The sequence below is a fragment of the Phallusia mammillata genome, chromosome 1 (genome assembly GCF_965637545.1).
Source record: "Phallusia mammillata chromosome 1, kaPhaMamm4.hap1.1, whole genome shotgun sequence".
Taxonomy (NCBI): Eukaryota; Metazoa; Chordata; class Ascidiacea; order Phlebobranchia; family Ascidiidae; genus Phallusia; species Phallusia mammillata.
Genome location: NC_137252.1, coordinates 24,841,190 through 24,853,269, shown reverse-complemented (window position 1 = coordinate 24,853,269; position 12,080 = coordinate 24,841,190). Strand labels below are relative to the sequence as shown.

General features: G+C 34.6%; 1 protein-coding gene across 2 annotated transcripts in view; it reads left to right on the top strand.

Moving 5' to 3' along the window:
* The first annotated feature begins 1,005 nt into the window (after positions 1-1,005).
* Positions 1,006-12,080, top strand: part of LOC145209345 (phosphatidylinositol phosphatase PTPRQ-like) — a 34,094-nt gene continuing 23,019 nt past the window's right edge. For both annotated transcript variants that reach the window (XM_080079617.1, XM_080079618.1), the window contains exons 1-14: positions 1,006-1,241; positions 2,145-2,305; positions 2,419-2,584; positions 5,460-5,647; positions 6,205-6,355; positions 6,544-6,713; positions 7,027-7,180; positions 7,359-7,552; positions 7,877-8,024; positions 8,254-8,496; positions 9,346-9,612; positions 10,114-10,392; positions 10,900-11,160; positions 11,644-11,895. In XM_080079617.1, coding sequence (XP_079935743.1) covers positions 1,181-1,241; positions 2,145-2,305; positions 2,419-2,584; positions 5,460-5,647; positions 6,205-6,355; positions 6,544-6,713; positions 7,027-7,180; positions 7,359-7,552; positions 7,877-8,024; positions 8,254-8,496; positions 9,346-9,612; positions 10,114-10,392; positions 10,900-11,160; positions 11,644-11,895 — 2,695 coding nt within the window. In that variant the 5' untranslated portion in view covers positions 1,006-1,180. The remainder of the gene's footprint in view (positions 1,242-2,144; positions 2,306-2,418; positions 2,585-5,459; positions 5,648-6,204; positions 6,356-6,543; positions 6,714-7,026; positions 7,181-7,358; positions 7,553-7,876; positions 8,025-8,253; positions 8,497-9,345; positions 9,613-10,113; positions 10,393-10,899; positions 11,161-11,643; positions 11,896-12,080) is intronic.

Here is a 12,080-nt window from a genome sequence, read left to right as displayed (position 1 = left end):
AAACAAAACGTCGCAAGTGCCCCCTTGCCTCTACGTGCCGGCGCCCATGCTAACGGCCCTTTGTAACTATAAGGAAGCGCGGATCTAGCTAACTTAACTTCGGCTGGGTGATGCTTTTTTTCCATTTTGTTTTCCTACTTGTTTGATGTTTTGCAAAAAAGCTATCAGACAACGATACGCTTAAAAACAAAATAGAGGTCAAAAAAATGTTTGTAAAACTAAAATGCAGCGTTTAACCCAGGGGGTGCACAACCTGCGACAGTGTAGGCTAATTTATACGGCCGTAAAAATGCGTCTCAAAATATATGTACTGGTGGCCGAAAGTTGATTAACACTCTTTGGTCAGTTAAAGGTTTTGAAAACTGATCTAAATGAAAAGTGCACAAAAAATTCCATTGTAAAGAAAGTTCGATTCAAAATATGATTGCATCTTAGTTATGCTTTAACTTTCACAACCGACCAAACACACACTCGCGTTTGCCGTAAACCTCTTGAATATGTGATGAAAGTTTTTGTGCAAAGACAAATATTTCCCTGCTCATTTGGCAATCTCTCGCGGCACAGCGGGTTACAAGTATGGTGTATAAATACACTAACCACGTTATCTGCAAAATATTAGGTGTTTATCCAAAGCTAGCGCATTTCAAAACATGATTTAGAGCAGTGGTTCTTACCTTTTTTCCTTGCTGAACCCCGTTCAATTCACCAACCAATTTTCGCACCCCATTCTGTAATTGCTTAAATAACAAAGCCATTGTAATGTAAATTTTATACAAGCAATCCCCGCACACCCTAGAAACTGTTCTCGTACCCCTTGGGGGTGCGTTCACCCCTGGTTAAGAACCCCTGATTTAGAGTAGGCTATCATAAATGACTTTTTAGGATTTTAGGATTTACTATTTACATTTCAAATTATAATTAGTTTATGTGAATTTAGTGTCATCAAATAAGATGTACAAATTCGGTGTTTTAGTCGAAAACAGAAACCTGTTTAATTTAAAAACGCAGTTAATATTGTTTCAATGTTGCCACTAAAGGCAGTACAAAATCGGCGCGGAAAACGATGGGTCACGTGTTAACACGTCGCACGTTGTTGATTGTTTGTTGATATTGTAAACAGAATGTTAGTTGACAATAGCAAAAGAAAAAAAAACCATTTTAATGCAATTGCAAGTAAATCATGAAGGAAAATATTTTAATCGTGTCTGTTATTTTCTCACTATGCTCTCAACTTGGATGGGGTAAGTTTGTTGGTATGATAGTTTATAAAAGTCATGTAAGTTTTACAAAAAGTCGGACATACTACTACCAGCATTTGACCAGTGTTCATCAATATCATTTCATCTTAAGCCCCATTCATCTTTTTGATTCCCCCAATTCATTTTTTTATTGATTTATATTAAACACTCTTTTTTAGCGACTTTAAGAAATAAAATAAAAGCGCCAAGATAAAAAACGCAACTGTAATGTGACAGATTTGAAGAATAATTATATTATACAACAAAAATTATACAACACATGCTGATTGGTTGAAGAATTTGGCAATTGTGTATCATTATCATTTTAACTTTTTGTGTGTACAATTCTGCCAATTCGTTAGCCCCGGTGGAGAAACACTACTTTTGACAGTAGTTTTGCATTAAGGGAATTTTTGACTCAATGATAAATTTCACAAAATTAAAGTTTTGGGGTAAAATAGTAGGCCGCATTTACTCGATTGTAAGCCACCCTCGTTTATAAGCCGCCCTCGATTGTAAGCCACATGTTAAGGTGTTAAAAAAATAATGTAAGCCGCCCTCGATTGTAAGCCGCCCGCTGGAATTTTTGATACTATTGCTTCTTAATACATCTTTCTGTTGTTACATAGCACAACTATTTACCCATATTTGTTAGTTACATTGATAACTGTACCCAACAGAACGTATATAGACAGGTAATCTGTACATGGATGCATGTTTTGAACCCCAAATAATTTAAAACGTTGGAGTGTAGAAATAATTTCGGTATAAAATTAAAATATAAACCGCCCTCGATTGTAAGCCGCCCTCGATTATAAGCCGCACAAATTGCAGCTAAAAAACAATATAAGCCGCAGCTTACAATCGAGTAAATACGGCATGTAGATACAAAATGTCTTCATACAGGCAGTAACTGTGTAAAAACATCAAGCAATATCCATCTTGTCACTTTTGAGTTTGTGGATTCAACATGTGGAATTATCACTGCTCATGCATACTCTGCTTTTGGGGGATTTTATACAGTTTATATCAAAAACGGATCACTTGGAAGAAATGGAATATGCAAGGTAGAATTACAAACTGAATTTTTAACAATGCGAAAATGCTCCAGTCTGCAATTTGGCATTTGCACTGTGCAGATTTCAACCATACATTTCTGTTGCACTTTTTACACTTCTAGGTGATGGATTCCTTGGAATACAATGAAACAAAATTGGTTGGAACATTTACAGATGCAAAAAATTTAGGGGCATTTCATCAATCACCAAATTCAAATTTTTCAACAATCTATGTTTCCTGCTTAACTGGATCAGAATTTGTTTCCATTACTTTTGAAATGATTCTAGGTAATTCAAATGTCAACAAAGGGTAATAAATTCAATTAGTATGACTTTTTAAATAATTTAAATAAAGTCCTGCAGTTTTATTTGTATAGCATGTATGTTTTATTTTTATCCTTTGTGGGCAAAGAATGAATGCATTATGCTCACAATTAGTCCGCTGTTGAGCTGTCTGTTTTGTTGCAAGTCTGTTGAATAACTTTTTATTAGATTTTTTTGATTTTGGCATTGGTTATCTCAATTTAGTTTAACCAAACAGGAACCACTGGGTTCATGCAATGTCGCTCAAGTTTCTTGCTCAAGAAAATATAAGCGACTAAGATGAGATTACAACCCACAACCTTTTAACCCAAGCATTCAGCCACCTTGGCGATATTAGGGCTGAGAAAGCTTAAAATCTTATGATAAGCTATTTACAAAAAATATGATTAGGGTTTAGGGCAAGGGTCTTCAACCTTTTTAGCGAAATCACCCCATTTCAGGGGCACTGGCTCAAAATCGCCTCCTATGAGATTAGTATTTTGTATGAAAGTCCTTGCCTTTTTAGCAGATGTAGGCCGTTAGATTCATCCAGCAATACAAAAGGTTTACTAAACAGTTAAAACCTATTTTAATTGCTACTATAACACACAGGATCTATTTCAGGCAATTCTTATGCAGCTGAGGAAATTTTGTTACATCATAGACAAGATAGTATATTACGATTATGCGCAAACAATCACCTTCTGTTGTTGAAAATAATGGGGCATTGTTCATCAGTGGAGAAACCTATACATTCCACATCAACTTACACTAGATTTACTAAATTTACAAATATTTGCAAGCGCCAGTAGGCCTATAGAAAGTATAAAAGCAAAACTACCTTGAGGAAAAGCTTGTAACCGTTGTATTTAACAAGTATGGCCGTCAAAGTGTCCATTGTGGCAAATTAAATGCCCAAACTTGCTCACAAAAAATAAAACAATCGCCAGCAAACACAATTTATTTAAAAAGCAGCATGTTCAAGCTGAAGCGCCCCATATCTCTTGTTTGCAACACGAATAAAATCTGCTTGTAAGTTGTAAGTTAAAGTTAGCTGAGTCTCCCAGTTCTTGTATATATTTATGGGTCCCCTTCCCTGAAGGGGACACATATTGTTTTTGTCCGTATTTTTTTTTCTTATTTCTTTTTTCTGTCTAACGCTGGTTTGTAACGCTCGTTTGGTCAAGAAAGAGTGCTTTAAATTTATTGAAATTTTGACAAATGTTAGATATTAATCCAAACTTGGTCCACCTGAAGTTTGACCCCAAATTACCCAGCGGTTCACCCACAGGTCCCCGAAACGTAAAATTTTTAACGCTGGTTTGTAACGCTGGTTTGGTAAAGAAAGAGTGCTTTAAATTTGTTGAAATTTGGACATATGTTAGATATTAATCCAAACTTGGTCCACCTGAAGTTTGACCCCAAATTACCCAGCGGTTCACCCACAGGCCCCCGAAACGTATTTTTTTAACGCTGGTTTTTATCGCTCATGTGGTAAAGAAAGCGTGCTTCTAATTTATTTAAATTTGGACACATGTTAGTTATTAATCTAAACTTGATCCTCCAGAAGTTTGACTCCGATTGACCCAGCGGTTCACCCACAGACCCCCGAAACGTAAATGCGTCTAACGCTCGTTTGGTCAAGAAAGACACTGTAGGCAGACGTCCCAAGAGAGTAACTCATTGGTTTACGATAGCAGGAGGGCTCAGCTTGACGTCGGACAGACGTTTCACGACACGTCGTTTCGGTGATTAGAAATCAGCTGTTTTGCACAGCAATGTAATTTTGTTTTATTAAGTTAGCACTCAGATTTTCAGTTTTGGCGAAGGTTTCACACCTATGACATGATTTAAACCTAATAAGCATGCTTCGGTTTCGTATATGTCAAGCAAAATTTTGTTAATAAAAATAAAGGTGAAAAAATAAACTTGACATTTTTGCAAGATAAATGTTTTTTTAAATGCTCGTTGTCAGGTTGGCCGCCGCATGACCACGGGTTACTTAAGGTCAACTAGTAGGTATCACTAACACAGTTCAGAACTTTCTTTCGTCATAACGTAGCGTTTTTTTGCAATCGATTTAGAAATCAATACTCAAGGCATGTATAAATTAAGTTAAACGGTGTTGTTGAACACCAACGACTGCGTGCTATTGAAAACGGTGTCAAAAGGTCAAACAGTCGTTTGGCGTGTGCACCCTGAGAGGTTACTACAGGTCAATGGTACTCGTTTTGCGAAACAAAGTTAAATGAAAAACAATTTGTTATGTATACACTTGTAGCAAATTGCTTTTTAATTTAAAGTGTCTGTAACACAACTGTTACAGCTTTCTAAAAAAAGGTTGAAACCTGACCTTGGACCACAATATCTGGGTCAAAGCAAGAGAATCAATTGAAATTATTTTTTTTGGTTCTTTTTTAAAGTTTTTGTAATTATATGACAATATTAGTGCAAAAAGAATACGAACAAAATTTTTTTATTGTTGGGTTAATGCATTCTAAAAATTTGTCCTTAAAAATCTAAAAATCACCACAACATTTGTTTGCCGTAAATCCGCACAAACACGCGTGTGGGGACCCATTCGTTTTTGTTTACAAAAACAATCATATGTGTAGATCAAATGATGTGTATAGTAAATTGGTAAATATCGTATAGAATATATAAAATGGTAGTATATCAGAAAGCCACCATTCTAGTTATACCATTCTTAATGTTGAAATCGCCCCCCTTTAATGCCTAATCGCTCCCCAACTCCAAAAATTGTCACCATCGCCCCCGTTAAAGAACCCTGGTTTAGTGAATGATAATGCTTTGTAACAAAGGCACAAATTGTTAGTTCATTAAATTCATTTTTCATCAGTTTTGACAATTCAACCCCCTAGTGTTCATGAACTGAGCAAAAGCCATATATTTGATTCTGGTTGGCTCAGCAATGCAGACTACAACCAACTGACATTTAGTGAGTGGAAACTGGAACAGAAGTATGAGAAAATCAGCAGTGAAGTTGTTCCTGCTTATGTGAACATTAACACCACTGATGTTTTACTGGTTAGTAAACTGTATTGACCAAAAATTGCAGCTAAAACCTTAGGTATATTTGTGTAAAGTTTAGTTTTGAAGAATATTAAGTTGCAATTCACCCAGATGAATGGTCAGTCTGCCAAAGTAGTCTTTGATCTAAAAGATTGGTTTGAGATTTGATTTTTGTTATTGGTACCAGCCTATGTTGAGATTATTAGTGATCCCTACTGCACCGTATGGATACAAATTATGCATCGGTGTTACTGGGAATAAAGGTTTATCAGGTGGCAGGTTCGATTTTTATTTGCATCTATGCAAGATTTTGCTTATATTAGTGAGTGGTTCATAAGCCACAACAGACTTAAAAAGATAACAAGATTTTTAACATGTCTTAGAATGGATGAGGCATTACTACAAAAATTATCTTAGTTTCACTATTCAGTGCTGTAGGTAATATGGAAAATAAAAAAACTAGCACAGAATATGGCAAAAGACGAAATGATATTAGATGTGGGTTGTCTACTCCTCTTGTTTTTGCTGGTTGCGCTGCTGAATGCATTTTCATAAATTTTTGCATACTTCAGATTTTTACTGATGACCCGCTATATCCAACCCGATTTGTAAAAGGCAATAACTCATTTATTATTGTTGGTGGAAATGTTACAATTCAACTTATTACTGGACCAGTGGGAGGTTCTGGAGGCAGCAGACTTGGATTTGACTTCCATATATCACGTAACAAATATTTGTAATAAATTAGTTAAAATAACGACAAAAATTGCTTTTTAATCAATCAAAAAGAAAATACTAAGAGATACCAGTTTGTGGATTTGTAAATTTGAGAATATGTTTGATTTGTGGAAATATTTTTTTTAGCTCCATGTTGCTTTAGCATACCATTGTAATGTTTCTTACATTTCCAGCTTTCACTGGACCTTGTGGATTTGAAAAGAACTTCACGACTTTGTTACCTATTGAAGTTTCTATACACCCGAAATGTCTATCATACAGTTTTAATTTAAGACAATCAGATTCTCAAACATTTGTGGTGTATGTTTATGCTTCGGAGTACCTCAACCAAATTTCCTGCAAGGTTTATCCACTTTTTTGTTTTATATGAAAATACTATGAAGTTAATTTTTTGCAATCTTTCAAATGTTTGTGCTAATATATAGAGTGCAACTTTCAAAAGATGTCATTGTTTTGTGTAATATGTTGTGCTGTGTAAATAACTAAAAAACGAAGCTAAATATTTAAACGGTTGGAATTTGAAGCAATGCATGCTGTATTAAATGTAGTTCCATAAAGGAAAAGGGCAAAAAATTTGTTACAAGTGCTGACCTCAAAGATCTTAGTAAAAAAATTCATTAGAACTATCAAGATTAATAAACAATTTTTATCATTAGGTTTATGACAGTTTTCTTGGTGGCAACAAAATTGATACAATTGATTATTGGAACCCCAATTTTGTGACAACACCAAATTATACTGCTTTTGTATTATGTCACTTGCTGCACAAGACTGTAAACATTACAAGCTTTGTGCTACATGCTGTGCCATGTAAGTACTACACTTATTGTAAAGCAAGCAATCTTACACAAGTTATTAATTTGTATAGCATTTAGTCAAGTGTGTTTCTAATAAAAGACCATCACTTTTATACTTAAAAGAAGAAACCCCGTGTTTAATGGTATGAAAACCAGAAAATCAGACCCAATTATAATGTTATGATTTGCAGACAATCAGACATGTGGTGGGCCCATTTCATTATCTGCACCAACTTTAACACAAAGTGTTGCACCTACAAGTGCAAATGATGTGTTTAAACCTAACCAGTATTGTGAGTGGAATGTGCTTGCTCCTGCCATGTCACAACAATCTATTGCATGTTCTATTTCTGCTCTGACATTTGGAGGCAGAGATATGTTGCTGGTGTGTGTTTGTATTATGATTTTCTTATGTTTGGAGTTGGTTTGACAAGATTTTTTTGCTAACTTAAATGTTAAGTAAAAATTGAAAGCATAATTTTTTTTGGAAAGCATGGGCTTTGTTCCTTTAAGTTTTCATAATTTTAACTTTTGTTTATTACTGTTTTCAGAAGCTACTTTGGTTAAACTTCCTGGAAGCCCTGAAAATAAAACATATTTTTTAAACCCAAACTATTTGTTTCTTAAGTAATCCGATTTAAACAAGATGTTTTAGATGTATCGACCTTGTGATTTACATCTTGGTTTAGGATGATGATTTTGTTCATAGGTAAGCGGTGAAGACCAACAGACTTTTGTGAAGGATGCTGTGAACCAAAACGTAGAAACACAAAATTTACAATATTCAAAACCACTAAAAGTTCAGTTTGTATCTGACAACCAAACACAACCTGAATCATTTCATATTGATTTCTCAGGTGTGTGAACCTTGAACTTGTGGATCAATGATATTTAAATTTATGCGTAATTTTTTTTGGCATTGTATGAAATATGAGCTATAAGTTTTTTTAAAAGAAGAAATAACACTGCTGTCCAAAAATTCATAAGGTTTGCATCAATTTTGCAGATTAGCAAAGCTTTAAACATTAGTTGTATTTAACATTAAAATAAGCACAAAAAAATAATATTCTTTATTTTACTTTGAAGCTTATTGCTCGAAATTCTGCCCAAACACCACTAATAGCCAAGCCACTGTTCAAATATCATGGTTGGAGCAGATAGGTGATGTAGATGTGGTTGTTGCTCCAGCTGGATCCATGCACCACAGATGGAACCCAACATCAGTTTGCATTCAGCATCTAAATGTTAACACTTTTTACAATGTCAGTTTAAGCCCAGAGTTTGGGATGAAACATCAAATCAATGATGCAAAAGTTAAAACTATGACTGGTAAGTCATGGATAAAAGATTTTGGCAAAGTGTTTTAGATAGTGCAGTGCTTTTCAACCTCCTCAGTGTCAAGAAACATTTTGAGACTGGTTAAAACAAGTTTTTAAACTGGAAATGTATATTATAGAACCATTAGAATCATGTATGTAGTTGCTAGACTTTTTGGAAACATTTTCACACTATTTTGGGTGGCTAATTTAAATACCAAAACCTGAAATTGCGTTTAACTAGAATTTTGGGTATTCTGTTTTAAACAGAAAAAATAACTTTACATGTGTTTGCCCGCAATTTCTGATCATTTGTTTTCAACACATAAACAACAACTTTATGTGCGTTTAACAAGAATTGCGGGCACATTTTGAAAGAAAAATATGTGTGAATATGCGCTTGATCAAATTTCAGGTATATATGTGTGATTTGATTAAGTGAAAAAAAAAACAATATAATATAATAAGAAAACAATAAGATTAACGATTGTGTTGAAATAAAAAAAAACATTTATCAATGTAATCAATAATATCTTTGTTCTCCACCAGTAAAGTCTGCTGCAAATTGTAATGTCACAATATTTATGGAAAACACCATAGCATTAATGGAAAAAAAACTTACTGTACTTGAAAGAAACGTTGACAGTGTTGTGCCGGTTTATTTTAATTAAAACTGCTGCAGTAAAATTTGTTTCTGCAACATCTATGACTTTTGTGTGATTAAAGTCAAAAACTGCAATACATTTATACGAACAATTTTGTGTAAATTGGTGCACTTGTGATCCAACATTCTTAAACCCTAGTTTGCGAAGCCCTGCAGTAAATTATGTGATTGATATCAATCTCCCATTTTTGCATTTAGTTCCAGGAAAATCTGATCCGCCAGCAGTTGTTACCATAACAATTGCTTCTGTGAAGTTGCAATGGCCATCATACCCAGAAGGAAACGTCCCAATTGAAGTGTATGAAGTCAAAGTTTTTAGTGACTTTGGAAATGACCAAATGCTGTTCAATGGACTCATGGGTGAACTTCAAAATCTGAAAACAAATGTGGAATACAAAGCAACAGTGGCTGCTACAAACAGTGAAGGGATCGGGCTGCATTCTGATCCAATCACTTTTGTCACATGTATGTTGCCATTCTATGTTCTATTGTTTACTATTATATGTTCAATGTCATGCAAGAATTACTCAACAATAAAACATGTTACAGACTGAATTTAAAAAGAAAAGGCCACTTATCAGCAGATGCGACTGCTTAGATTGCAAAGAGGCTTTAAGAAACATTGTTGCATCATCTTTATACTTGTCAAGGAAACTTTATATCTTTGTGTAGTATTATGTCAACTTTAAAAAATATTACTCTAAAATTAACTGGGAGAAGCTCAGATCGTCGATGTACTCACTATTGAATATTGCACAATGATGAACCGATTTTTAGGTTATGGTATCTGAATTATAAAACACATATTTTATCATGAACAAAAATAACTGCCTAGAAGAATGAAAATAAAAATAATTTCTCAAACATCACAAGAATGTAAATCTTGGCTAACCCTTCACTTAATGTTAAAAAGTGATTTGGAGGAGTTTGCCAAAGTTTTAACTATTTTGCCACTTCTTATTCCAGTGCCTGCCACTGAACCACCTCGGCTACTGAGTTGTCCCAGTTCCACATCTTTACAGTTCAATGTATCGGAACCAGTTAGTGATGGAAATGTCAGACATCCGCACTACAAAACGGATATATGTTGGGGCACAACACTGTCCAATATACAATCCACTGTTGTGAGCAGTGATATTCACCAAATTGATGGCTTGCTGACAAATACAAAATATTTGGTTTTCTTGAAGTTATATTACGATGATGGACTAATACTAGAAACAGATCGAGGATTTTTTCGCACAAGTAAGGCAAAAATTATATAATTTTTTTAGAACCCTAGACTTGAATGCAAACATTTTCTACAGTAACGTGTTTTGTGTGACATTTATCACACATTTACTAGGAAATAAAATAAATAATTTGACATTGCTGAGTATTCAAATAAGAACTTCTGTTTCAGAATACATGATTCCAAAATATTTTGCATCAGTGCTCTTTTATCTTTTTTGTGTCACAGATCCCTTGAGGCATTTTTGCATTTTTTGTTGAATCTCAAATAAAAAATACTATAATATTCATATTTTCAATAAATGAACATTTTTCACAAGCACTCAGCATACTAATATATTCATTTCTCCTCTTATTAATACAATGAACCTCAGTACGACTCTGCTGAACTCTGAGAGCTTGCAGATCGCCTGTGAATCTCTCACAAAATCCTAGGATTTCATAGAAACCCAGGAAAAGGAGCCCTGATGTAGATGACCAATCAGTTTCCACTTTTATTAACTTTTACATTTTTTTTAACAGTGCTGCCAGCAATGACGGCACCAACAGTAACTACTGCTCTTACGACATCCACGTCTATCTTCTTGTCCTGGCCTCCATACACTGCCACTGCCATAGTAGGTTATGTCGTGGAATTGTCCGATCCACCCCGACAAGAGTTTGTGAACACCACATCTGCTACCATAGAGGGCCTAAACAGCAACCATATTTATGATGTGACAGTTTCAGCAAAAAACAAATATTGTATTGGAACTCCATCCCCTTCTGTTACAGCCATAACAGGTTCCTTATGTAGTTAAGCAAAGCTATGTATTTTTAAGAGATCTTAAACCAGACACTTCTTACATACTTAGCAGGTTTGTTATTACATTAGTTACAACTTGTGATTTAAGTTTGATGAGGTTCTTTTTAGGTTAATGTTTCAGCACATGATATGTTCAATGCGGTTTTATGGCTCAATTAGGGCAAGGTTGATAATAGTAAAGTTTTTTGTTGCGTCTATAATAGGATGTTGCACAAAAAGAATAGACAGCATGATATCGTAGTGTATAATCAAGTGATAAAAATGTAAAAACAACTTTATAGTTGCTAAATTTGTACAAATCAAATAAAAGAAATTACTTTTTTGTGGTATTTGCTGCCATTTGCATCCAACAGTAATAAAATAATGTAGTTTTTAGAGCAGTGCCCTGTACAAGTTTTTTCTGCTTGATTACGTATTTTTTAGTGTACACAGGACAATATTCGTTGATTTCACTTTTTTAGACCCCGGCGGTCCAGCAAATTTTACAGTGACAGAATCAAGCTCAACAGTGTTTTTAACATGGGACCCACCAAGCGGGAATGTTCGCAACGTATCACACTATTCACCTTGTGGGGGAACTTTACAGTGTTTAAATATTACAGCTACTCACTTGAGTTTTGGAATTGACCCAGGTTATGTGTACAGCTTCATTATGAGAGCAACCTTCCAAGATGGATCATATGGCTATACCGACACAGTTACCTTGTACACAGGTATAAATAATATTTTTTGCTTGCAAATAACCTTGAGTACAACAAAACATAAAAAAAACAAGTGACTTTTAAATATGGTAGAGCTACTAATGTCATACCTCACGGACTACTCACACATATAGCTAAATTTCAATAGGTGGCGCAACAATTTTAATTAACAATTTAGCAGCTTAAGAGGGGGAAGT